The sequence below is a fragment of the Apteryx mantelli genome, unplaced genomic scaffold (assembly GCF_036417845.1).
Source record: "Apteryx mantelli isolate bAptMan1 unplaced genomic scaffold, bAptMan1.hap1 HAP1_SCAFFOLD_122, whole genome shotgun sequence".
Lineage (NCBI taxonomy): Eukaryota > Metazoa > Chordata > Aves > Apterygiformes > Apterygidae > Apteryx > Apteryx mantelli.
The window spans coordinates 310,178-337,266 of record NW_027118478.1 but is presented as its reverse complement, the minus strand read 5'-3'; the positions used below and the strand labels follow the sequence as shown (position 1 = coordinate 337,266).

At 63.1% G+C, this 27,089-nt stretch overlaps 2 protein-coding genes across 2 annotated transcripts in view; both read right to left on the bottom strand.

Moving 5' to 3' along the window:
• Positions 1 to 448: 448 nt before the first annotated feature.
• LOC136995529 (sushi, nidogen and EGF-like domain-containing protein 1) lies at positions 449 to 7,402 on the bottom strand (the record flags this gene model as incomplete). The annotated part of the gene is given in 6 exon segments (XM_067316799.1): positions 449 to 474; positions 1,118 to 1,374; positions 3,364 to 3,501; positions 5,763 to 5,789; positions 5,791 to 6,051; positions 7,274 to 7,402. Coding segments are annotated over 6 exon segments (813 nt in total), but the record flags the coding sequence as incomplete, so codon positions are not given.
• Positions 7,403 to 13,539: 6,137 nt separating this feature from the next.
• Positions 13,540 to 27,089, bottom strand: part of LOC106498969 (IgGFc-binding protein-like) — a 28,262-nt gene continuing 14,712 nt past the window's right edge. The window contains exons 13-20 of the mRNA XM_067316798.1: positions 26,116 to 26,713; positions 24,973 to 25,577; positions 23,084 to 23,648; positions 20,166 to 20,779; positions 18,259 to 18,805; positions 16,578 to 16,777; positions 14,285 to 15,454; positions 13,540 to 13,598 (exon numbers count right to left, since the gene is read on the bottom strand). Coding sequence (XP_067172899.1) covers positions 14,960 to 15,454; positions 16,578 to 16,777; positions 18,259 to 18,805; positions 20,166 to 20,779; positions 23,084 to 23,648; positions 24,973 to 25,577; positions 26,116 to 26,713 — 3,624 coding nt within the window. The 3' untranslated portion in view covers positions 13,540 to 13,598; positions 14,285 to 14,959. The remainder of the gene's footprint in view (positions 13,599 to 14,284; positions 15,455 to 16,577; positions 16,778 to 18,258; positions 18,806 to 20,165; positions 20,780 to 23,083; positions 23,649 to 24,972; positions 25,578 to 26,115; positions 26,714 to 27,089) is intronic.

Here is a 27,089-nt window from a genome sequence, read left to right as displayed (position 1 = left end):
GGTTATTAGGGTGCTCGGGGGGGTTATTAGGGTCCTGGGGGGTTTATTAGGGTGCCCGGGGGGGTTATTAGGGTGCCCGGGGGGGTTATTAGGGTGCTGGGGGGGGTTATTAGGGTCCTGGGGGGTTTATTAGGGTGCCCGGGGGGGTTATTAGGGTGCCCGGGGGGGTTATTAGGGTGCAGGGGGGGTTATTAGGGTGCTCGGGGGGGTTATTAGGGTGCAGGGGGGGTTATTAGGGTGCTGGGGGGTTATTAGGGTGCTGGGGGGGTTATTAGGGTTCTCGGGGGGGTTATTAGGGTGCAGGGGGGTTATTAGGGTGCTGGGGGGGTCCGTGCCCCCCCCGTCCTGCCCCCCCCCCCACCGGACAGACAGACAGACACACACGCGGGGGGGGGGGGCTGCACCCACGGGGGGGTTTTATTGCACGAGTGGGGGAGGGGGGGTCCGTGGGGGGGGGTCGGTGTCCGTCGCCGTCTGTGGGGGGGGGAGAAAAAGGGGGTGTCAGGGGGCCCAGGCGTCCGGGTGCCCCCCACCCACAAGGGGCCCAGGCGTCCGGGTGCCCCCCAAAATGCGCCCAGGCGTCCGGGTGCCCCCACCCACAAGGGGCCCAGGCGTCCGGGTGCCCCCCAAAATGCGCCCAGGCGTCCGGGTGCCCCCACCCACAAGGGGCCCAGGCATCCGGGTGCTCCCCAAAATGGGCCCAGGTGTCCGGGTGCCACCCCAAAATGGGCCCAGGCATCCGGGTGCCCCCACCCACAAGGGGCCCAGGCGTCCGGGTGCCCCTCCCCCCACCCAAAGGGGCCCAGGCGTCCGGGTGCCCCCCCCAAAAATGGGCCCAGGCGTCCGGGTGCCCCCACCCACAAGGGGCCCAGGTGTCCGGGTGCCCCCCCCCAAAATGGGCCCAGGCGTCCGGGTCCCCCCACCCAAAGGGGCCCAGGCGTCCGGGTGCCCCCCAAAATGGACCCAGGCGTCCGGGTGCCCCCACCCAAAATGGGCCCAGGCGTCCGGGTGCTCCCCAAAATGGGCCCAGGCGTCCGGGTGCCCCCACCCAAAGGGGCCCAGGCGTCCGGGTGTCCCCCCACCCCAAGGTGGCACCCGAGGCATGAAGGCCACCCACCACCCACAGATGTAGCTGGCCTCCTCCTCCTCCTTCTTCATCGACGTCGCCCTGGTGGCCATCGGTGGCCCTTGGGTGACCGCGGCCGTCTCGGTGGTGGCCGGCGGTGGCCCCTCGGTGGCCGTGAAGCGGTCGACGCGGAAGACCCAGCGCCCGGGGACGCCCACGTTGGAGGTGTGGCCCACGCGCAGCACCGCCGGCGTCCGCGAGCCCGGCACGTTGTAGTAGTGGACGTCGTCGCCACTGTTGAAGCCCACCTAGGGGGACCCATGGGTGCCACGGGTGACCTCCGTGGCCCGGCCACCCTCCCTTGGGTGGGGGGGGCGCTACGGGGACGTCCCCGGGTTGGATCTCCTTAACTCTGCCCCTGGAGGTGGCCGCCGTGGTGGGCGTCCCGTCAACACGTCCCTTTTAATGTGTTCATGGAGGTGGCCACCATGGAGGATGTTCTCCTGCCACCGTGTACCCTTAACTCTGCCCATGGAGGTGGCCACCATGGAGGATGTCCTCCTGCATGGAGGTGGCCACCATGGTGGGCGTCCCATCACCACGTCCCTTTTAACGTGTTCATGGAGGTGGCCACCATGGAGGGTGTCCCATCACCATGTCCCCTTTAATGTGTCCATGGAGGTGGCCACCATGGAGAGTGTCCCATCACCATGTCCCCTTTAACGTGCCCATGGAGGTGGCCACCATGGAGGGTGTCCCATCACCATGTCCTCTTTAACGTGCCCATGGAGGTGGCCACCATGGAGGGTGTCCCATCACCATGTCCCCTTTAACGTGCCCATGGAGGTGGCCACCATGGAGGGTGTCCCATCACCATGTCCTCTTTAACGTGCCCATGGAGGTGGCCACCATGGAGGGTGTCCCATCACCATGTCCCCTTTAATGTGTCCATGGAGGTGGCCACCATGGAGAGTGTCCCATCACCATGTCCCCTTTAATGTGCCCATGGAGGTGGCCACCATGGAGGGTGTCCCATCACCGCGTCCTCTTTAACGTGCCCATGGAGGTGGCCACCATGGAAGGTGTCCCATCACCATGTCCCCTTTAACGTGCCCATGGAGGTGGCCACCATGGAGGGTGTCCCATCACCATGTCCCCTTTAATGTGCCCATGGAGGTGGCCACCATGGAGGGTGTCCCATCACCACGTCCCGTTTAACGTGCCCATGGAGGTGGCCACCATGGAGGGTGTCCCATCACCATGTCCTCTTTAACGTGCCCATGGAGGTGGCCACCATGGAGGGTTTCCCATCACCATGTCCCCTTTAACGTGCCCATGGAGGTGGCCACCATGGAGGGTGTCCCATCACCATGTCCCCTTTAATGTGCCCATGGAGGTGGCCACCATGGAGGATGTTCTCCTGCCACCGTGTACCCTTAGCTCTGCCCATGGAGGTGGCCACCATGGAGGGTGTCCCATCACCATGTCCCCTTTAACGTGCCCATGGAGGTGGCCACCGTGGAGGGTGTCCCATCACCATGTCCCCTTTAACGTGCCCATGGAGGTGGCCACCATGGAGGGTGTCCCATCACCATGTCCCCTTTAACGTGCCCATGGAGGTGGCCACCATGGAAGGTGTCCCATCACCATGTCCCCTTTAACGTGCCCATGGAGGTGGCCACCATGGAGGGTGTCCCATCACCATGTCCCCTTTAACGTGCCCATGGAGGTGGCCACCATGGAAGGTGTCCCATCACCATGTCCCCTTTAACGTGCCCATGGAGGTGGCCACCATGGAGGGTGTCCCATCACTGTGTCCCCTTTAACGTGCCCATGGAGGTGGCCACCATGGAGGGTGTCCCATCACCATGTCCTCTTTAACGTGCCCATGGAGGTGGCCACCATGGAGGGTGTCCCATCACCGCGTCCTCTTTAACGTGCCCATGGAGGTGGCCACCATGGAGGGTGTCCCATCACCATGTCCCCTTTAACGTGCCCATGGAGGTGGCCACCATGGAGGGTGTCCCATCACCATGTCCCCTTTAACGTGCCCATGGAGGTGGCCACCATGGAAGGTGTCCCATCACCATGTCCCCTTTAACGTGCCCATGGAGGTGGCCACCATGGAGGACGTCCCATCACCACGTCCCTTTTAATGTGTCCATGGAGGTGGCCACCATGGAGAGTGTCCTCCTGCAACGTCCCCTTAGCTCTGCCCGCAGCTGGGGGTGCGGGGGCCGGGCCAGGCGCGTGTCATGGGGTGACCGTGTCCCCATGTCCCCCCCCCGTGGACCCACCTGGGCCGGGATGCCCCCCAGGCCGGTGTGGGGGTCGCCACCGTTGGAGATGCCCGTGGTCCATTGGATGTCACCGTAGTTGAGCATGATGAAGGCCGTGACGTCGTCCATGGCCAGCACGGCCTGGAAGGTGTTCACCTACGGGGGGGGGGGGACACGGGGGGGGGGGGACGTTGTGCTCCGTGTCCCTCTATGTCCCCCCATGTCCCTCCATGTCCCCCATGTCCCCCATGTCCCCCATGTCCCTCCATGTCCCCCCATGTCCCTCCATGTCCCCCCATGTCCCCCATGTCCCTCCATGTCCCCCCATGTCCCTCCATGTCCCCCATGTCCCCCCATGTCCTCCCATGTCCCCCCATGTCCCTCCATGTCCCTCCATGTCCCTCCATGTCCCACCACGTCCCACCATGTCCCCCCATGTCCCTCCATGTCCCCCCATGTCCCCCATGTCCCTTCATGTCCCCCCATGTCCCTCCATGTCCCCCATGTTCCTCCATGTCCCCCCATGTCCCCCCATGTCCCTCCATGTCCCCCATGTCCCTCCATGTCCCCCCATGTCCCCCCATGTCCCCCATGTCCCTACATGTCCCTACATGTCCCCCCATGTCCCTCCATGTCCCCCATGTCCCTCCATGTCCCACCACGTCCTTCCATGTCCCCCATGTCCCTCCATGTCCCTCCATGTCCCCCCATGTCCCCCCATGTCCCTCCATGTCCCTCCATGTCCTTCCATGTCCCTCCATGTCCCCCCGTGTCCCTCCATGTCCTTCCATGTCCCTCCATGTCCCCCCGTGTCCTTCCATGTCCCTCCATGTCCCCCCATGTCCTCCCATGTCCCCCCATGTCCCTCCATGTCCCTCCATGTCCCTCCATGTCCCACCACATCCCACCATGTCCCCCATGTCCCCCCATGTCCCTCCATGTCCCTCCATGTCCCTCCATGTCCCTCCATGTCCCACCACGTCCCTCCATGTCCCCCATGTCCCCCCATGTCCTCCCATGTCCCCCCATGTCCCTCCATGTCCCACCACGTCCCACCATGTCCCCCATGTCCCCCCATGTCCCTCCATGTCCCTCCATGTCCCTCCATGTCCCCCCATGTCCCACCACGTCCCACCATGTCCCCCATGTCCCTCCATGTCCCTCCATGTCCCCCCATGTCCCCCCATGTCCCTCCATGTCCCTCCATGTCCCTCCATGTCCCCCCATGTCCCCCCATGTCCCTCCATGTCCCCCCATGTCCTCCCATGTCCCCCCATGTCCCTCCATGTCCCCCATGTCCTCCCATGTCCCTCCATGTCCCCCATGTCCCCCCATGTCCCTCCATGTCCCCCATGTCCTCCCATGTCCCTCCATGTCCCCCATGTCCTCCCATGTCCCCCCATGTCCCCCCATGTCCCTCCATGTCCCTCCATGTCCCTCCATGTCCCTCCATGTCCCACCACGTCCCTCCATGTCCCCCATGTCCCCCCATGTCCCTCCATGTCCCTCCATGTCCCTCCATGTCCCTCCATGTCCCCCCACGTCCCTCCATGTCCCCCATGTCCCTCCATGTCCCTCCATGTCCCTCCATGTCCCACCACGTCCCTCCATGTCCCCCATGTCCCCCCATGTCCTCCCATGTCCCCCCATGTCCCTCCATGTCCCACCACGTCCCACCATGTCCCCCATGTCCCCCCATGTCCCTCCATGTCCCTCCATGTCCCTCCATGTCCCTCCATGTCCCCCCACGTCCCTCCATGTCCCCCATGTCCCTCCATGTCCCTCCATGTCCCCCATGTCCCCCCATGTCCCTCCATGTCCCTCCATGTCCCTCCATGTCCCACCACGTCCCTCCATGTCCCCCATGTCCCCCCATGTTCTCCCATGTCCCCCCATGTCCCTCCATGTCCCACCACGTCCCACCATGTCCCCCATGTCCCCCCATGTCCCTCCATGTCCCTCCATGTCCCTCCATGTCCCACCACGTCCCACCATGTCCCCCATGTCCCTCCATGTCCCTCCATGTCCCCCCATGTCCCCCCATGTCCCTCCATGTCCCTCCATGTCCTTCCATGTCCCCCATGTCCCCCCATGTCCTCCCATGTCCCCCCATGTCCCTCCATGTCCCCCATGTCCTCCCATGTCCCTCCATGTCCCCCATGTCCCCCCATGTCCCTCCATGTCCCCCATGTCCTCCCATGTCCCTCCATGTCCCCCATGTCCTCCCATGTCCCCCCATGTCCCCCCATGTCCCTCCATGTCCCTCCATGTCCCACCACGTCCCACCACGTCCACGTGTCCTTCCTTGTCCTCCACATCCCTCCACGTCCCCACACCCACGTGTCCCTCACACCCCATGTCCCCCCCCCCGTCCCCCCCCACCACCGCCGCCCCGCTCCGTGTCCCCACGTCCCCACCTTCTTGCCGGCGGCGCCGAAGAAGGCCCACGCGGTCCCAGGTGGCCACGAAGGCCCAGGTGGGCCGTGGCACGGGGTCGCCGGGCGCCACGGCGGGACGCAGGTCATCGGCCAGCCGGGCCAGGAGCTCGGGGTCGCGGCTCTCGCGGTAGAAGACGTCACCGCCCCGGCGCGTGTCCACGTCGGCCCAGTACGGCGCCACGAAGGGACGGTGGCCCGGCAGGGGGAAGGGGTGGGGGGTGAACTCGGGCACCCCCACGCCGAAGGAGACCACGCCGTTGTTGTTCACCTGTCCCCCGTCCCCGAGGTGGCACCCGTCAGCACGGGGTGGTGGCATGGGGTCTCCACGCCGTGGGGGTCTCCCCGAGCCACGGTGGTGCCACCTTGGGTACATCGAGCATCCCCGAAACGTGGTGGCCCCACGTTGGGGTGGCCCCAAGCTCTGGTGGTCCCACCAAGGGCAGCCTGAGAGTCCCCAAGCCATGGTGGCCCCAAGCATCTCCAAGCTGTGGTGGTCCCACCTAGGTCACCTCCGAGCATCCCCAAGCCATGGTGGCCCCAAGCCATGGTGGTCCCACCTAGGTCACCCCCAAGAATCCCCAAGCCATGGCGTCCCCAAGTCACGGTGCCCCCAAGCGTCCCCAAGCCATGGTGGTCCCAAGCCATGGTGGTCCCACCCAGGCCACCCCAAGCATCTCCAAGCCATGGTGTCCCCAAGCCATGGAGGCCCCAAGCCATGGTGGCCCCAGCCGTCTCCAAGCTATGGTGGCCCCAAGTCATAGCGGTCCCACCTAGGGCACCCCAAGCATCTCCAAGCCATGGTGTCCCCAAGCCATGGAGGCCCCAAGCCATGGTGGCCCCAGACATCTCCAAACTATGGTGGTCCCAAGTCATAGTGGTCCCACCCAGGCCACCCCAAGCAGCCTCAAGCCATGGCATCCCCAAGCCATAGTGGTCCCACCTAGGGCACCCCAAGTGTCCCCAAGCTGTGGTGTCCCCAAGCATCTCCAAGCCATGGTGACCCTTAGCCACGGTGGTCCCACCCAAGGCACCCCAAGCATCCCCAAGCCATGGTGGCCCCAAGCCATGGTGACCCGAAGCCATGGTGGTCCCAAGCCACGGTGACCCCAAGCATCCCCAAGCCATGGTGGTCCCAAGCCATGGTGACCCCAAACCATGGTGACCCCAAGCATCCCCAAGCCATGGTGACCCCGAGCATCCCCAAGCTGTGGTGGCCCCAAGCCCTGGTGACCCGAAGCCATGGTGATCCCAAGCCATGGTGTCCCCAAGCACCCCCAAGCTATGGTGGTCCCAAGCCATGGTGTCCCCGAGCATCCCCAAGCCATGGTGACCCCGAGCATCCCCAAGCTATGGTGGCCCCAAGCCATGGTGACCCCAAACCATGGTGACCCCAAGCATCCCCAAGCCATGGTGACCCCAAGCCATGGTGACCCCACCCCCACCCCACCCAGGGCCCCCCCCCCACCCAGGCCCCCCCGAGCCCCACGCACGTAGAGGGAGCGGTGGGGGCGGCCGTAGAAGACGAAGGGGCGGCCCAGCGCCACGGGGGGGCTCATGCCGTCGTCCTCGCGGGGGGTGCTGCGGTCGCCCGCCCCCGGGCCGAAGGGGTAGAGCAGCCCCCCTGGGGGGGGGGGAGGGGGGGGCTGAGCACCCTGGGGTGCTCGTGACCCCCCCACCCCACCCCACCGGCCACCCCACCCCCCTCCCCAGTAGGAAACCAAGAACCCCCCCCAGTATGGGTGTGGGACCCCCAGTATGGACCTGGGACCCCCCCAGTATGGAGCTGGGACCCCCAGTACGGGTGTGGGACCCAACCAGGATGGACCTAGGACCACCCCTGGGACCTCCCCGGTTTCACCTTGGGACCCCCAGTATGGAGCTGGGACCCCCAGTATGGACCTGGGACCCCCCAGTATGGGTGTGGGACCCAACCAGGATGGACCTGGGACCCCCAGTATGGACCTGGGACCCCAGTATGGGTGTGGGACCCTTCTGGGACCACCCTGGTGTCACCTTGGGACCCCCAGTATGGAGCTGGGACCCCAGTATGGGTTTGGGACTCCCAGTATGGATCCGGGACCCCAGTATGGACCTGGGACCCCCCAGTATGGGTGTGGGACCCAACCAGGATGGACCTGGGACCACCCCTGGGACCTCCCTGGAGTCACCTTGGGACCCTCAGTATGGAGCTGGGACCTCCCAGTATGGATGTGGGACCCCCAGTATGGAGCTGGGACCTCCCAGTATGGATGTGGGACTCCCAGTATGGAGCTGGGACCCCCAGTATGGATCTGAGACCCCCCAGTATGGACCTTGGACCCCCAGTATGGAGCTGGGACCTCCCAGTATGGACCTGGGACCCCCCCCAGTATGGGTGTGGGACCCAACCAGGATGGACCTAGGACCACCCCTGGGACCTCCCCGGTGTCACCTTGGGACCCCCAGTATGGAGCTGGGACCTCCCAGTATGGATGTGGGACTCCCAGTATGGAGCTGGGACCCCCAGTATGGATCTGAGACCCCCCAGTATGGACCTTGGACCCCCAGTATGGAGCTGGGACCTCCCAGTATGGACCTGGGACCCCCCAGTACGGGTGTGGGACCCAACCAGGATGGACCTGGGACCACCCCTGGGACCTCCCCGGTGTCACCTTGGGACCCCCCCAGTATGGAGCTGGGACCTCCCAGTATGGGTGTGGGACCCAACCAGGATGGACCTGGGACCTCCCTGGTGTCACCCCAGTATGGGACTGGGACCCCCAGTATGGAGCTGGGACCTCCCAGTATGGGACTGGGGCCACCCTGGGGACCACCCTGGTGTCACCTTGGGACCCCCAGTATGGAGCTGGGACCCCCCCACCCGTGACCTGGGACCCCCCACCCGTGGGTGCAGCCCCCACCCGTGGGTGCCACCACCGCTGTCCTCACCCCCTGCCGGCGCCGTCGTGGGCAGGGGGCCACCGGCCACCGGCTCTGGAGGGGGGGGGGAGGCAGGGGGTCACCCCACGGTTGGGGGTCCCCTGTCCTCCCCCCCCGTGTCACCCTTGTCACCCTCCGTGTCACCCGGTGTCACCCCCCCCCCAGTTGGGGTCACCTCGTGGTGTCACCCCATGGCCACACTGGTGTCACCCCGTGTCACCCTCAGTGTCACCACCCCATGTCACCCCCTCTGGTTGGTGTCACCCCATGGTGTCACCAGCCCAGTGTCACCCCTTGTCACCCTCCATGTCACCCAGTGTCCCACCCCCAGTGTCACCCCCTCTGGTTGGTGTCACCCCATGGTGTTGCCACCCTGGTGTCACCTCGTGTCACCCTCATGTCACCCTCCATGTCACCTGGTGTCAGCCCCCTGATGTCACCCCCTCTGGTTGGTGTCACCCCATGGTGTCACCACCCTGGTGTCACCCCGTGTCACCCTTGTCATTCTCAATGTCACCTGGTGTCACCCCCCCAGTGTCACCTCCCCGGTTGGTGTCACCCCATGGTGTTGCCACCCTGGTGTCACCCTGTGTCACTCTTGTCACCCTCCATGTCACCCGGTGTCAGCCGGTGTCACCCCCTGATGTCACCCCCCTGGTTGGTGTCACCCTCAATGTCACCCGGTGTCACCCCCCTGATGTCACCCCCTCTGGTTGGTGTCGCCCCATGGTGTCGCCACCCTGGTGTCACCCCGTGTCACCCTTGTCATCCTCAATGTCACCTGCTGTCACCCCCCTGGTGTCACCCTCCCTGGCTGGTGTCACTTCATGGTGTCACCCCATGGTGTTGCCACCTTGGTGTCACCCCATGTCACCCCTTCACCCTCCATGTCACCCGGTGTCAGCCGGTGTCACCCCCCTGATGTCACCCCCCCGGTTGGTGTCACCCTCATGTCACCCTCGATGTCACCCGGCGTCACCCCTCCCCCGGTTGGTGTCACCCCATGGTGTCACCACCCCCCCCCCGGCAGGTCCCCAACTCACCCAGCAGGAGGAGGAGGAGGAGGAGGAGGACGGGAGCCTTCGTCTGCCCGGAGCTGGGGGACACGGGGCGAGTGGGGGACGTGTCCCTCCCTCCGTCCCTCCCTCCGTGCCTCCCTCTGTCCCTCCTTCCTTCCATCCTTCCTTCAGTCCATCCCTCCATCCCTCTTTCCATCCCTCCATCCCTTCCTCCATCCATCCCTCCTTCCATCTCTCCTTCCTTCCATCCCTCCATCCATCCCTCCCTCCATCCCTTCCTCCATCCATCCCTCCTTCCATCTCTCCTTCCTTCCATCCCTCCCTCCATCCGTCCTTCCTTTCATCCCTCCATCCATCTCTCCTTCCGTCCCTCCTTCCATCCATCCCTCCATCCCTTCCTCCATCCATCCCTCCTTCCATCTCTCCTTCCTTCCATCCCTCCCTCCACCCCTCCCTCCATCCCTCCTTCCATCTCTCCTTCCTTCCATCCCTCCCTCCACCCCTCCATCCTTCCCTCCCGCCCTCCAACTGCTTCTCCATCCCTCCATCTCTTCCTCCACCCTTCCTCCCGTTGCGTCCTCCCTCCCTCCATCTCTCCAGCCCTTCCTCCACCTCCTCGATCTCCCTCCCTCCCTCCCTCCGTCTCCTCCTCCATCGCTCCCGCTCCACCGCCATCTCCTCCTCCCTCCATCCCACCTTCTCTCCCTCCCTCCCTCTCTCCATCTCTCCATTGCTCCCTCTCCACCTCCATCCCTGCCTCCCTCCATCCACCTCTTCCTCCATCCCTCCATCTCCTCCTCCCTCCATCTCCTCCTCCCTCCCTCCTGCCTTCTCTCCATCCCTCCCTCCATCTCCTCCCTGCCTGCCTGCCTGCCCCCCTGCCTCCACCTCTTCCTCCCTCCCTCTCTTCATCTCCTCCTCCCTCCATCTCCTCCTCCCTCCCTCCTGCCTTCTCTCCATCCCTCCCTCCATCTCTCCATCGCTCCATCTCCTCCCTCCATCCCTCCCTCCCTCCATCCACCTCTTCCTCCATCCCTCCCTCTCCTCCATCCCTCCATCCCACCTTCTCTCCCTCCCTCCCTCTGTCTCCTCCCTGCCTCCATCCCTCCCTGCCTCCATCTACCTCTTCCTCCATCCCTCCCTCTCCTCCCTCCCTCCGTCTCCTCCACCCTCCATCCCACCTTCTCTCCCTCCCTCCCTCCATCTCTCCATCGCTCCCTCTCCACCTCCATCTCCTCCTCCCTCCATCCATGTCTTCCTCCCTCCCTCCCTCTCCTCCTCCCTCCATCTCCTCCTCCCTCCATCCACCTCTTCCTCCCTCCCTGCCTTTCCTCCATCCCTCCACCTCCATCTCCTCCTCCCTCCATCCTGCCTTCTCTCCATCCCTCCCTCCACCTCCTCCTCCCTCCCTACTTCTCCTCCTCCCTCCATCTCCTCCTCCCTCCATCCCACCTTCTCTCCATCCCACCTTCTCTCCATCTCTCCGTCGCTCCCTCTCCACCTCCATCCCTTCCTCCCTCCCTCCACGTCTTCCTCCCTCCCTCCCTCCATCTCCTCCTCCCTCCTTCCTGCCTTCTCTCCCTCCCTCCATCCACCTCTTCCTCCATCCCTCCATCTCCTCCTCCCTCCATCGCTCCATCTCTCCCCCCAGCTCTTCCTCCCTCCCTCCATCTCTCCCCGTCCCCGTGCACACGTGTCCCCGTGCAAGTGTGTTGTAGCGTGTTGCAGTGTGTCGTGGCGCGTTGTGGCATGTTGTAGCGTGTTGTAGCGTGTTGTAGCGTGTTGTAGCGTGTCGTGGCGTGTCGTGGCGTGTGTCGCACTCACCCCGGCTCCATGATGGTGACGACGGCGGCAGCAGCTGCCCCGACTCCTGCCCGGGGCCCCTTTATACCCCATGAGCCAGCACTGGGAGCACTGGGAGGGACTGGGAGGGACTGGGAGGGGCTGGCAGGGAAGTGGGAGGGGACTGGGAGAGACTGGGGGAACTGGGGGCACTGGGAGGGACTGGGGGCACTGGGGGGGACTGGGGGAACTGGGGGGAACTGGGGGGACTGGGAGGGACTGGAGGGGACTGGGGGCACTGGGAGGGACTGGGAGAGACAGGGAGTGACTGGGGAAACTGGGGGGGACTGGGGACACTGGGAGGGACTGGGGGGCACTGGGGGAACTGGGGGGGACTGGGAGAGACTGGGGGCACTGGGAGGGACTGGGAGGTACTGGGAGAGACTGGGGTAGCTGGGGGGGACTGGGGGGAACTGGGGACACAGGGGGACACTGGGAGAGACTGGGGGCACTGGAGGAACTGGGGGGGGGAATGGGAGGGACTGGGAGGGACTGGGGGGCACTGGGGGAACTGGGGGGGACTGGGAACACTGGGGATACTAGGCCCCCCCCCTCCCCCCGGTCCTGTCGCCCTCCCTGCCTGCTCCTCCTCCCCCCCCCCCCCCCCGAAAGGGCCCAGGCGTCCGGGTGCCCCCCCCCCCTCCTTCCTGGAGGACCCAGGTGTCCGGTTACTGCCGCTACCCTCCCCCCCTCCCCCCACTGCCTCCCCCGAAAGGGCCCAGGCGTCCGGGTTGGGGGGGGGGGAAGAAGGCGCCCGGGCATTCCCCTTCCCTCCCCCGCCCGCCCCCCCAAAGAGCCCAGGCGTCCGGGAGCCCCCCCCCCACCCCGAATGGGCCCAGGCGTCCGGGTGCCCCCCCCCCCCAACAAAGGGGCCCAGGCGTCCGGGTGCCCCCCCTTAAAGGACCCAGGTGTCCGGGTGCCCCCCCCACCCTAAATGGGCCCAGGCCTCTGGGGATCCCCCCACAAAGGGCCCAGGTGTCCGGGTGCCGCCCCTCCAAATGGGCCCAGGAGTCCGGGTGCCCCCTCCGACAAGGGGCCCAGGCATCCGGGTGCCCCCCCCACCCCAAATGGGCCCAGGCGTCCGGGTGCCCCCCTCCCCCCACAAAGGGGCCCAGGCGTCCGGGTGCCCCCTGCCCAGAAGGGACCCAGATGTCCGGGTGCCCCCCCAAAAGGGGCCCAGGCATCCGGGTCCACCCCCATAATGGGCCCAGGTGTCTGGGAGCCCCCCCTCGACAAGGGGCCCAGGCGTCCGGGTGCCCCCCCACCCAGAAGGGGCCCAGGCGTCCGGGTGCCCCCCTCCCCGACAAGGGGCCCAGGCGTCTGGGTGCCCCCCCTTAAAGGACCCAGGTGTCCGGGTGCCCCCCACCCACAAGGGGCCCAGGCGTCCGGGTGCCCCCCCAAAGGGGCCCAGGCATCTGGGTGCCCCCCTCCCCGACAAGGGGCCCAGGTGTCCGGGTGCCCCCCCTTAAAGGACCAAGGTGTCCGGGTGCCCCCCCTCAACAAGGGGCCCAGGCGTCCGGGTGCCCCCCCGAAGGGGCCCAGGCGTCCGGGACCCCCCCCCCCCCGACAAGGGGCCCAGGTGTCCTGGTCCCGCCCCCCCCCCCCCCCCACCGAAGGGGCCCAGGCGTCCGGGTGCCCAACTACCCCCGGGGGCCTCGGGCAGCGCCGTGACGGACAATATTGACTGAGCCGGGTGGTGGCCGGGGACGGGGGGGGGGGTCAGGAGGCGCCGCGGGGCCGGGGAGGGGCCCAGGTGTCCGGGCGCCACCCCCAGCCCGGGGCCTTTCCCAAGGCGGCTCCGTTTTCCTCCTTCTTCTCGGTTTTCATTAACGTGTTTATTTATTTTTTTATTTTTTTACCCGTTCCGGGCCTTTTCGGGCCTTTGGCGGGTGGGAAAACCGGGGGGGGGAGGAGGGGGGAAAAAACAGCGATTTTGGGTTTTTTTCCCCCAAAAAAACAGCGCCGGGCGGTTGAACGAACTGGGAAGGTTTTTTTTTTCCAGAGGGTCGAGGCGGATCCGGGTGTCGGAGCGTCACTGGGCAGAAAGGAGAGAAACGGGAGTTAGGGATGAAAAACGGGGCAACGGGTGGGAAAACGGGGATTTCGGGATGACGCCGGGGTGAAGGATGGCGGTTTTGGGGGTCTCCCGGCGCCGCCAGCGGCTTCGGGAATGGTTGTTTTGGTTAATGGGAAGGAACGGGTGGAAAAATGGGGATTTAGGGATGATGACAGGACGAAAGATGGAGTTTTTGGGTGCTCTCCTTGCTGTAGACCAGCAGAAGAAGACAATTTCCACTGATATGAAGGAACAGGTGGAAAAATGAGGATTTCGGGATGACGGTGAGACAAAAGATGGAGTTTTTGGGTGCTCTCCTTGCTGTAGACCAGCAAAAGAAGACAATTTTCACTAACATGAAGGAACAGGTGGAAAAATGAGGATTTAGAGATGACAACGGGATGAAAGATGGGGTTTTTGGGTGCTCTCCTTGCCGTAGAGCAGCAGAAGAAGGCAATTTTCACTAACATGAAGGAACGGGTGGAAAAATGAGGATTTAGGGATGGCGACGGGACGAAAGATGGAGTTTTTGGGTGCTCTCCTTGCCGTAGAGCAGCAGCAGAAGACAATTTTCACTAACATGAAGGAATGGGTGGAAAAATGGGATGTTCTCAGCGGTGGCAGGCCGAGGGGACAACGGGGCCGGCGGCGCGGCCGAGCCTCACCTGCGAGAGGTCGGGCGCTTCCCAAGCCTGGAGGAGCTCCGTCACGCCGTCCACCCAGCGGCCGTCGGGCAGCTGGAAGTCGTCGGCGTCCCTGCCGTTGTAGTTGCCGCAGGCGCCGCACAGGCGCCCGCCGAGCTCCTTGGGGACGGCCACCGTCACCTCGCCGCGGGGGCTGAGGCGGATGACGAAGTCGGGCGTCTTCTCGATGACGACGTCGCCGCTCTGGGCCTCGGTGACGGTCAGGGCCTCGGAGACGGTGGCGGGGATCTTCGTGGGGACGCCATTGACCTGGTTGGGGAGACACGGCGGTGGTGGTGGTAGGGGGACGGGAGGGGGGACGCGGCGCCCGTCAGCGCCCAACGGAGGGGAGGTGGCTCATGGCTCGTCCTCCAGGTTGGGTGAAGTTCGGGTTGAGAAGACCTTTGTCCATTGGGCATTGCCCACCATGGAACCAAGGGGAAACGTCCCCAAGGTTGGGTGAAGATGGCGTCAAGAAGACCTTCATCCATCGGGTATCACACACCACCCACCGTGGAGCCAAGGGGAAACATCCCCAAGGTTGGATGAAGAGTTGAGAAGACCTTCATCCATTGGCCATCACCCACCATGGAGCCAGGGGAAACGTCCCCAAGGCTGGATGAAGAAGGAGTTGAGAAGACCTTCATCCATCGGCCATCACCCACCACCCTCCTCCTCCACGCCAGAGCCCAAAACGGGGCAAAACCCCTCCATCCGAGGACCAGAAGAACCAACCGAGGAGACCTCCCGAGACCTCCCGCCCCAACCTACCCAGACCTTGCTCCTCCTGACGGTGACGAAGGGCTCGCGGGTGAAGAGGTGCAGGGCCACCACAGCCGGCCGATCCCGCTCCAGGTTCTCCCCTACCACGGCCACCACCCGAAACCAAGCGGCATGAGCCCGGTCGCAGAGGGTGACCAACTCGTAGACGCCCAAGGGGACACCGGGACCTGCGGCGCCGTCGAAGGAGGCGAAACGGTTGCCCGGCGCCAGGGTGCAACGACCCGGCTGCTCGGCGCAAGCCCGGACGCCGTCACGGAGGAGGCAGGCTTGGCCGAAGGGGCAGCCGCTGCCGCGCTTGCAGCTCATGCCGCCGGATCCTCGGCACACGCACGTCTCCGTGCAGTCTTCGGAGAGCACCGTCTCGGCCACCTGTGGGAAGAGGACGCGCGGATGCACCCGTGCAAAGTGGGTGCTGTTGCGCCGTTGCAACAGGAGCATGGATGCACCCGTGCAAAGCGGGTGCCGTTGCACCGAAATGTGTTGCAAAGGGAACATGGATGCACCCGTGCAAAGTGGGTGCTGCTGCACCGAAATGCGTTGCAACGGGAGCACGGATGCACCCGTGCAAAGTGGGTGCTGTTGCACCGAAATGCGTTGCAACGGGAGCACGGATGCACCCGTGCAAAGTGGGTGCTGTTGCACCGAAATGCGTTGCACCGGGAGCACGGATGCACCCGTGCAAAGTGGGTGCTGTTGCACCGAAATGCGTTGCAACGGGAGTACGGATGCACCCGTGCAAAGTGGGTGCTGTTGCACCGAAATGTGTTGCAACGGGAGCACGGAAGCACCCGTGCAAAGTGGGTGCTGTTGCACCGAAATGCGTTGCAATGGGAGCACGGATGCACCCGTGCAAAGTGGGTGCTGTTGCACCGAAATGTGTTGCAACGGGAACACGGATGCACCCGTGCAAAGCGGGTGCTGTTGCACCGAAATGCGTTGCAACGGGAGCACGGATGCACCCGTGCAAAGTGGGTGCTGTTGCACCGAAATGCATTGCAACGGGAGGACGGATGCACCCATGCAAAGCGGGTGCTGTTGCACCGAAATGCGTTGCAACGGGAACATGGATGCACCCGTGCAAAGTGGGTGCTGTTGCACCGAAATGCGTTGCAACGGGAGGACGGATGCACCCGTGCAAAGCGGGTGCTGTTGCACCGAAATGCATTGCAACGGGAGGACGGATGCACCCGTGCAAAGTGGGTGCTGTTGCACCGAAATGCGTTGCAACGGGAGTACGGATGCACCCGTGCAAAGTGGGTGCTGTTGCACCGAAATGCGTTGCAACGGGAGCACGGATGCACCCGTGCAAAGTGGGTGCTGTTGCACCGAAATGCGTTGCAACGGGAGGACGGATGCACCCGTGCAAAGCGGGTGCTGTTGCACCGAAATGCGTTGCAACGGGAGCACGGATGCACCCGTGCAAAGTGGGTGCTGTTGCACCGAAATGCGTTGCACCGGGAGCACGGATGCCCCTCGCCGCCGCCGCGCCCACCTCGAAGTAGCGGCCGCGGTGCAGGCAGCCGCAGTTCTCCGGCGGGACGCACTCGGCGCCGTTGAAGAAGGTGCCGGCGTCGCACTCGCAGCCCTCGAAGCAGCGCGGGGTGCAGCGGGGCAGGGCCGTGAGGCCGGCGCACGTGAGGTCGCACGAGCGGGTGCACAGCGCGTAGTGGCTGTTGGCGGGACACTCCATGGCTGCGGGGAAGGGAAGGGGGGAGCGGAGCACAAGGTGATGGGTGCTGAGCTGCCGGAACGCGTCCCCCCTCCCTCCCCCTTCACTTAGCATCCCACTCCCTTTGCATCCCATTTCCCTTTGCATCCCATTTCCCTTTGCATCCTGCTCCCTTTGCACCCTGTTTCCTTTGCATCCTGCTCCCTTCACATCCCCTTCCCTTTGCATCCCGTTTCCCTTTGCACCCTGTTTCACTTTGCATCCCATTTCCTTTGCATCCTGCTCTCTTTGCATCCCATTTCCCTTTGCATTGGGTTCCCTTTGCATCCCGTTTCCCTTTGCATCCCCTTCCCTTTGCACCCCCCTTCCCTTTGCATCCCCTTTCCCTTTGCATCATGTTCCCTTTGCATCCTGCTCTCTTTGCACCCCATTTCCTTTGCACCCCATTTCCCTTTACATCATGATTCCCTTTGCATCCCATTTCCTTTGCATCCTGCTCCCTTTGCATCCCATTTCCCTTTACATCATGATTCCCTTTGCATCCCATTTCCCTTTGCATCCTGCTCCCTTTATATCCCATTTCCCTTTGCACCCCATTTCCCTTTGCACCCTGTTTCCTTTGCATCCTGCTCCCTTCACATCCCATTTCCCTTTGCATCCCCTTCCCTTTGCATCCCGTTACCCTTTGCACCCTGTTTCACTTTGCATCCCGTTTCCTTTGCATCCCCTTTCCCTTTGCATCCTGTTTCCCTTTACATCATGATTCCCTTTGCATCCCGCTCCCATTGCATCCCATTTCCCTTTGCATCCCATTTCCCTTTGCATCCTGTTTCCCTTTGCATCGCCTTCTCTTTGCATCTTGCTCTCTTTGCACCCCATTTCCCTTTGCATCCCCTTTCCCTTTGCATCCCGTTTCCCTTTGCATCCTGTTTCCTTTGCATCCTGCTCCCTTTGCATCCCCTTCCCTTTGCATCCCATTTCCCTTTGCATCCTGCTCTCTTTGCACCCCGTTTCCCTTTGCATCCCCTTCCCTTTGCATCATGTTCTCTTTGCATCCCCTTTCCCTTTGCATACTGCTCCCTTTGCATCCCATTTCCCTTTGCATCCTGCTCCCTTTGCATCCCCTTCCCTTTGCACCCCATTTCCCTTTGCATCCTGCTCCCTTTGCATCCCGTTTCCCTTTGCATCCCATTTCCCTTTGCATCCCATTTCCCTTTGCACCCCATTTCCCTTTGCATCCTGCTCCCTTTGCATCCCATTTCCCTTTGCATCCCATTTCCCTTTGCATCCCGTTTCCCTTTGCATCCCCTTCCCTTTGCATCACGTTCTCTTTGCATCCCCTTTCCCTTTGCATACTGCTCCCTTTGCATCCCCTTCCCTTTGCATCCTGCTCCCTTTGGCACCCTGCACCACCACAACCCCCCACCGCAACTCCCGCTCACCCAAAACAAAACCCCCCCAGAAGAAATAATCCCAAAAAAACCCCAAAAACCCAGCGACTTACGGCAACCGGCTGCTTCCCGCCACTCCCCGAGCGCCGCGCCGGCCGCCTGGCACGCGGCGGCGTAACCCTGCAGCGCCCGGCACCGCGCGCCCTCGCCTTGCGCGCACACATCCCGCAAGCACCCATCCAGGTAGGCGTCGGGCGGCACGATGCCGCGGCAGGCACCGAATGGCCCGTCGCCGGCGCCGATCATCCCGCAGGAACGCGGCGCCCGCAGCGGCGCCAGGGCGGCATCGCTGCAACGGGGACAATCGGCGCCGCAACCGTCGGAGCAATCGGAAGAAGCGCCGGGAATTTTCCAGGCGGCGGCGAAACGCTCGGCGTCGTCTCCGGGCAGGTCGTTGCCGGCGTCGCCGTCGAAGTCGCCGCAGAGGCCCCGCACGCGGCGCCCGTAAGCCGCCGGCAGCGCCAGCACCGCGTAGCCGGCGCCGTCGTAGAGGAGCTTGAGGCCGCCGGGCGCCTGCAGCACCACGTTGGCGCCTTCCTGCGTCGCCCGCAAGCTGCCCTCGGCCAGCGCCAGCGGCAGCAGCTGGCGTTCGCCGTTCACCTGCGGGCCGGGGGGAGGGATAACGGGGAAAATGGGAATTTTTGGGGGGAGGGGGGAAGGTGGGGGCGTGGGGAGGGTGCCGTGCAAAATGCGGGTGTGGTGCGACGGCGATGCAGCGGGCAAAGGAATTGCAGCATGCAAAGAAAAGGGATTGTGCAAAGGAATTGCAGCGTGCAAAGGAAAATGCAGCGTGCAAAGGAATTGCAGCGTGCAAAGGAAAATACGGTGTGCAAAGGAATTGCAGCGTGCAAGGAAAATGCAGCGTGCAAAGGAATTGCAGCGTGCAAAGGAAAATGCAGCATGCAAAGGAAATGCAGCATTCAAAGAAATTGCAGCGTGCAAAGGAATTGCAGCATGCAAAGGAAATGCAGTGTGCAAAGGAATTGAAGCATGCAAAGGAATTGCAGCGTGCAAAGGAATTGCAGCGTGCAAAGGAAAATGCAGCGTGCAAAGGAATTGCAGCGTGCAAAGGAAAATGCGGTGTGCAAAGGAAAATGCAGCATGCAAAGGAAATGCAGCGTGCAAAGGAATTGCAGTGTGCAAAGGAATTGCAGTGTGCAAAGGAAATGCAGTGTGCAAAGGAAAATGCAGCGTGCAAAGGAAAATGTGGCGTGCAAAGGAAAATGCAGCATGTAAAGGAAAATGCAGTGTGCAAAGGAATTGCAGCGTACAAGGGAAATGCAGCGTGCAAGGAAAATGCAGCGTGCAAAGGAAAGGGATTGTGCAAAGGAAAGGGATTGTGCAAAGGAAATGCGCGGTGCAAAGGCGATGCACCAGTGTGAAAGAATTGCACCGTGCCATGAAAACGCACCAGTCTGAGAAAGACTGCGGGATGCACAGGGAAGTGGGATGCAAAGGAAAGTGGATGCAAAGGGAAGCGGATGCAAAGGAAAGAGAGATGCAGAGGAAAGAAGATGTAAAGCAAGACAAGATGCAAAGGAAAGTGGGATGCAAAGGAAAGTGGGATGCAACCAAAAGCAGATGCAAAGCAAAGTGGGATGCAAAGGGAAGAGGGATGCAAAGGAAAGTGGATGCAAACGAAAGCAGGTGCAAAGCAAAGCAGGATGCAAAGGGAAGCGGGATGCAAAGGAAAGTGGATGCAAAGGGAAGTGGGATGCAAAGGGAAGAGGGATGCAACCAAAAGCAGATGCAAAGCAAAGTGGGATGCAAAGGGAAGAGGGATGCAAAGGAAAGTGGATGCAAACGAAAGCAGGTGCAAAGCAAAGCGGGATGCAAAGGGAAGCGGGATGCAAAGGGAAGCGGGATGCAAAGGAAAGTGGATGCAAACGAAAGCAGGTGCAAAGCAAGCCACGACGCGAAGCGAAGCGGCCCCGCGACGCCCGCCGCGACGCCCGCTCACCGTGACCTCCCAGGGCCTCCCCTTGCTGACGACCACCACGTAGCCCTGCACGGCCAGCAGCACCCTGCGCAACGCCGCTCCGGGCCCTCCGCCTTCCTTCTCCACCTCCACGGCGAAAGGCACCACACCGTCGGCGTCATCGTCACCGTCCTCCGGCGCCACCCGCGCCAAGGCGTAAGCGCAGGAGCCCAGGAAGCGGAAGCGGCGCCCGTCGAACGTGCGGTAATTCCCGGCGCCCACCACCTCGCAGAGGCCGCAGCGGGCGCCGTAGCAGCCGCGGACGCCGTCGCGCACCTCGCAGCGCTCGCCATCGCCGCAACCCGCCGGGCGGCACTCGACGGCGCCGCCGGGCCGGCACGTGCAGCGCTCGCTGCAGCGGGGGCAGGCGACGAAGGTGGCGCCGGGCCGGTAGTAGCGGCCGGCGTGGTGGCAGCCGCAGCGGGCGGGGGGGACGCAGGCGTCGCCGCTGCGCACGTGGCCGCCGTCGCAGAAGCAGCCCTCGGTGCAGGGCGCCTGGCAGCTCGCCGGGGGGGATGCCGACGTCAGCTCCGCGCACGTGGCCGGGCAGCCGGAGCCGCACAGTTCGTAGTGTTGGTTTGGGGGGCAGGTGGGGGCTGCGGGGAGAAGGGGGGGTGCGACGGGGTGAGGGCGGTTGCGACGGGAGTGGGGTGCAACGGGGAAGGGGTTGCAATGGGAGCGGGGTGCAACAGGAAGGGGGTTGCAACGGGAAGGGGGTGCAACAGGAGCAGGGTGCAAAGGGAAGGGGATTGCAAAGGGAAGGGGGTGCAACGGGAGCAGGGTGCAAAGGCAAAGAGTGGCGTGAGCGAAGCCGGAGGGGGCGGGGTTTGGAAGGAGAGTGTTCGGGGAAGACTGAGGGCGAATGGCCCGGATGCCGGGGGGGAAGGAGTTTGCAAAGGGAAGGGGGTGCAAAGGGAAGGGGGTTGCAATGTGAGTGGGAAGCAATAGGGAAGGGGATGCAAAAGGAAGGAGTTTGCAAAGGGAAGGGGATGCAATGGGAAGGGGTTGCAAAGGGAATAAGGTTGCAAAGGGAATGGGGTACAACAGGGAAAGGGGTTGCAACGGGAGCAGGGTGCAAAGGGATGGGGGATGCAAAGGGAAGGGGATGCAATGGGAAACAGGGTGCAACGGGAAGGGGATGCAAAGGGAAATGGGGCGCAACAGGAAGGGGATGCAAAAGGAAATGGGGTGCAACAGGAAGGGGATGCAAAGGGAAACATGGTGCAAAGGGAAGGGGATGCAAAGGGAAACGAGGTGCAATGGGAAGGGGATGCAACGGGAAACAGGGTGCAACGGGAAGGGGATGCAAAAGGAAATGGGGTGCAAAGGGAAGGGGATGCAAAGGGAAACATGGTGCAACAGGAAGGGGATGCAATGGGAAACGTGGTGCAATGGGAAGGGGATGCAATGGGAAACGTGGTGCAAAGGGAAGGGGATGCAACGGGAAATGTGGTGCAAAGGGAAGGGGATGCAAAGGGAAACAGGGTGCAACAGGAAGGGGATGCAACAGGAAACGGGGTGCAACGGGAAGGGGATGCAAAGGGAAACATGGTGCAACGGGAAGGGGATGCAAAGGGAAACGGGGTGCAACGGGAAGGGGATGCAAAGGGAAACAGCGTGCAATGGGAAGGGGATGCAAAGGGAAACGGGGCGCAAGGGGAAGGGGATGCAACAGGAAACATGGTGCAACGGGAAGGGGATGCAAAGGGAAATGGGGCGCAACAGGAAGGGGATGCAAAAGGAAATGGGGTGCAACAGGAAGGGGATGCAACGGGAAATGTGGTGCAAAGGGAAGGGGATGCAAAGGGAAACATGGTGCAAAGGGAAGGGGATGCAAAGGGAAACGAGGTGCAATGGGAAGGGGATGCAACGGGAAACAGGGTGCAACGGGAAGGGGATGCAACAGGAAACGGGGTGCAAAGGGAAGGGGATGCAAAGGGAAACATGGTGCAACAGGAAGGGGATGCAATGGGAAACGTGGTGCAATGGGAAGGGGATGCAATGGGAAACGTGGTGCAATGGGAAGGGGATGCAACGGGAAATGTGGTGCAAAGGGAAGGGGATGCAAAGGGAAACAGGGTGCAACAGGAAGGGGATGCAACAGGAAACGGGGTGCAACGGGAAGGGGATGCAAAGGGAAACGTGGTGCAACGGGAAGGGGATGCAAAGGGAAACGGGGTGCAACGGGAAGGGGATGCAAAGGGAAACGGGGCGCAAGGGGAAGGGGATGCAACAGGAAACATGGTGCAACGGGAAGGGGATGCAAAAGGAAATGTGGTGCAATGGGAAGGGGATGCAAAGGGAAATGTGGTGCAAAGGGAAGGGGATGCAAAGGGAAACATGGTGCAACGGGAAGGGGATGCAAAAGGAAATGGGGTGCAAAGGGAAGGGGATGCAAAGGGAAACGTGGTGCAACGGGAAGGGGATGCAAAGGGAAACATGCTGCAATGGGAAGGGGATGCAAAGGGAAACGTGGTGCAACGGAAAGGGGATGCAAAGGGAAACATGCTGCAATGGGAAGGGGATGCAAAGGGAAACGGGGTGCAACGGGAAGGGGATGCAACAGGAAACATGGTGCAACGGGAAGGGGATGCAAAGGGAAGGGGATGCAAAGGGAAACGTGGTGCAACGGGAAGGGGATGCAAAGGGAAACGGGGTGCAATGGGAAGGGGATGCAAAGGGAAATGGGGCGCAACGGGAAGGGGATGCAACGGGAAACATGGTGCAACGGGAAGGGGATGCAAAAGGAAATGTGGTGCAAAGGGAAGGGGATGCAAAGGGAAACATGGTGCAACAGGAAGGGGATGCAAAGGGAAACGTGGTGCAATGGGAAGGAGATGCAAAGGGAAACAGGGTGCAACAGGAAGGGGATGCAACACAAAACGGGGTGCACCACTCACCGCAGAAGCTGGCGGAGCGCCAGGGCCGCAGGGCGGCGCCGCGCCGCTGGCACTCGGCCACGTAGGCCGCCACGGCGCGGCACACGCTCTCGCGGTGGCCGCCGTACTGGCAGGCGTCGTAGAGGCAGTCGGCGAAGTAGGGCGCCGGGTCGAGGAGGGGGCGGCAGGCGGCCAGCGGCCCCCCGGGCCGCACCAGCACCCCGCAGTGCTTGTCGCCCCCGTAGGCGCCGCGCTCGGCCTCCGTGCAGCTATCGGTGGCGTTGGCGTCACCCGGCCCGCACCCCGCCACCTCGGCCACCGTCCAGCTGGCGCCCAGCGCCGTGGCGTCGGGCACCGTCCGCCCGTCCGGCGTGACGAAGTCGTCGTCGGGGTCGCCGTCGCCGTCGCCGCACAGGCCGCACACGGCGCCCGTGTAGGCCGTCGGCAGCAGCACCCGGGCGTAGCTGTGCCAGTCGAAGGTGACGGCCAGCTCGAAGGCCGTGCGCACGAAGCCGTGCGGCCCACTGGCGTAGGCCGTCACCAGCTCGCCGTGCTGGAAGGGCAGCTCCACCAGGACGCCGTCGACCTGCCGGGGGGGGGACGCGGGGTGAGGTTGGCGCAGGCCGCAGCGCCCGCCCTGCGTTACATTGCTTTGCACCTTGCATTGCATTTCTTTGCACCCTGCATTGCTTCTCTTTGCACCCTGCGTTGCATCTCTTTGCACCCTGCATTGCATTGCTTTGCACCTTGCATTGCATCTCTTTGCACCCTGCATTGCATCTCTTTGCACCCTGCATTGCATCTCTTTGCACCCTGCGTTGCATCTCTTTGCACCCTGCATTGCATCTCTTTGCACCCTGCGTTGCATCTCCTTGCACCCTGCCTTGCATCACTTTGCACCTTGCATTGCATCTCTTTGCACCCTGCATTGCATTGCTTTGCACCTTGCATTGCATCTCTTTGCACCCTGCGTTGCATCTCTTTGCACCCTGCATTGCATCTCTTTGCACCCTGCGTTGCATCTCCTTGCACCCTGCCTTGCATCACTTTGCACCTTGCATTGCATCTCTTTGCACCATGCATTGCATTGCTTTGCACCTTGCATTGCATCTCTTTGCACCCTGCATTGCATCTCTCTGCACCTGGCATTGCATCTCTTTGCACCCTGCATTGCATCTCTTTGCACCCTGTGTTGCATCTCTTTGCACCTTACATTGCATCTCTTTGCACCTTGCATTGCATCTCTTTGCACCTTGCATTCCATGTCTATGCACCTTGCATTGCATCTCTTTGCACCCTGCATTGCATCTCTTTGCACCCTGCATTGCATCTCTTTGCACCCTGCGTTGCATTTCCTTCCACCCTGCATTGCATTTCCATGCACCCTGCATTGCATTTCCATGCACCCTGCATTGCATTTCCTTCCACCCGGCATTGCATTTCCTTCCACCCGGCATTGCATTTCCTTCCACCCTGCATTGCATTTCCATGCACCCTGCATTGCATTTCCTCCCACCCCGCATTGCATTTCCATGCACCCCGGACTGCATTTCCTTCCACCCGGCATTGCATTTCCATGCACCCCACATTGCATTTCCATGCACCCCACATTGCATTTCCTTCCACCCGGCATTGCATTTCCTCCCACCCCACATTGCATTTCCTTCCACCCGGCATTGCATTTCCATGCACCCCACATTGCATTTCCTCCCACCCCGCATTGCATTTCCATGCACCCCGGATTGCATTTCCTTGCACCCTGCATTGCATTTCCATGCACCCCGCATTGCATTCCCATGCACCCCGCATTGCATTTCCTTGCACCCTGCGTTGCATTTCCATGCACCCTGCGTTGCATTTCCATGCACCCCGCATTGCATTCCCACGCACCCCACGCCTCCTCCCCTCACCAAGAGCTTCTGCGGGTGCTCCTGGCTGAAGGTGAAGGTCATGTTGTAGACGTGCAGCGTCACCTCCTTGGTGAACGACACCAGCCTGCTGCCCCGGTTGTTGTTCTGCGCCGTCACCCGGAACGGCGTCAACCCCGCCGCCGCCCCACCGCCGCACAACCCGGCCAGCTGGTACACGCAGGTGCCCATGAAGTCGAACTTGCGCCCGTCGAACGTGGTGTAGTGCGGGTCACCGGTGGCCTCGCACACCGCCGGCCGCCCCGCCACGCACTGCCGCACGCCCCGCACCGTGCCGCACCGCTCGCCCGGCCCACAGCTCGCCGGCCCGCACACCGCCATGCCCAGTGCCGCCTCGCAGCGGCACCGCCGCCGGCACCCCGCGTCCGCCCAGAACTCCTCGCCGGGGCCGTACGTGCGACCCTCGTGGCTGCAGCCGCAGCTCGCCGCCGCCACGCAACGGCCCCCGCTCAGCACGTGGCCCGCGTCGCAGGCGCACGCTTCCGCGCACGGTTCGCTGCAGTTGGCCGGGCCCTGCGGTTCGGCGCACGTCGCCGGGCAGGCGCTGGCGCAAGCTTCGTAGTGGCTGTTCTCCGGGCACGACAGAGCTGGCGGGAGAGAGGAGCAGCGAGAGAGGCATTTGAGACCCTTTCCCTGTTGCATTGCAGTATTTGCAACCTTTACCCCGTTGCAATGCAGCGTTTGCGACCCTTTGCCCGTTGCAATGACCCTATTGCAGCATTTGCAACCCTTTCCCATTGCAATGCAGCGTTTGCAACCCTTTCCCCGTTGCAATGCAGCATTTTCGACCCTTTCCCTGTTGCATTGCAGTATTTCCAACCTTTTTCCCGTTGCAATGCAGCATTTGCAGCCCTTTCCCCATTGCAATGACCCTGTTCTCCACCTCGCAGCCCCCTTTGCACCCATTGCAACGCCCCGTTCCCACCTCGGGGACCCCTTTGCACCCATTGCAACCCCGTTTCCACCTTGCAGCCCCCTTTGCACCCATTGCAACGCCCCGTTCCCACCTCGGGGACCCCTTTGCACCCATTGCAACCCCGTTTCCACCTTGCAGCCCCCTTTGCACCCATTGCAACCCCCCGTTCCCACCTCACAGCCCCCCCGTTTTATTTCTCCAGGGCTCACCGCAACCGGCCGCCGCCCGCCAGTCGCGCAGGGCCACGCCGTGCCGCTGGCACGTGGCGGCGTAGGCTTCCAACGCCCGGCAGAGGACGGGCCGGGCGCCGCGAGCCAGGCAGACGTCGTGGAGGCAGGCGTGGAAGAAAGTGCCGGGGCTGACGGCGCCGTGGCAGCGCCCGAAGGGGCCCTGCAGCACCCGCCGCAGCAGGCCGCAGTAGCGGGCGCCGGCGTAGAGCTGCCGCTCGGCCTCGCCGCACGCCGGGCACTCGCCCTCGCAGTGGTGCCAGCACAGCGGGTCCTCTGCATCGTCGTCGTCATCGTCATCGTCGCGTTGCACGTGCCACGTGGCCGCCCACGCCGCCACCGTGGCGTTGTCGGCGCCGGCGGGGGGGCCGTCGTCGCCGGGCCGCTGGTCGAAGTTGCCGCAGAGGCCGCACGTGGCCTTGTAGTAGGTGCTGGGCAGCTCGAGGACGAGGTGCTGGCGCCAGTCGTAGCGCAGCTCCAGGCCGAAGGCGGTGCGCAGCAAGGCCACCCGGCCGCTCTGCGCCGTCCGCAGCTTGCCGTCAGCCAGGCGCGCCGGTAGCTTCGCCAGCACGCCGTTCACCTGGCGGCGGCGAGGGGACGGGGGTCAGGGCGGCGTGCGCGCGGCTGCTGCAGCGTGCAATTGCTGCTGCGGCGTGCAATCGCTGCTGTGGTGTGCAATCGCTGCAGTGTGCAATTGCTTCTGCTGCGGCGTGCAATTGCTTCTGCTGTGGTGTGCAATTGCTGCGGTGTGCAATCGCTGCAGCGTGCAATTGCTGCTGCTGCAGCGTGCAATCGCTGCAGCGTGCAATTGCTTCTGCTGTGGTGTGCAATCGTTGTGGCGTGCAGTTGCTTCTGCTGCAGTGTGCAATTGCTGTGGCATGCAATTGCTGTGGTGTGCAATTGCTGCGGCGTGCAATTGCTTCTGCTGCAGTGTGCAATCCCTAGGTGTGCAATTG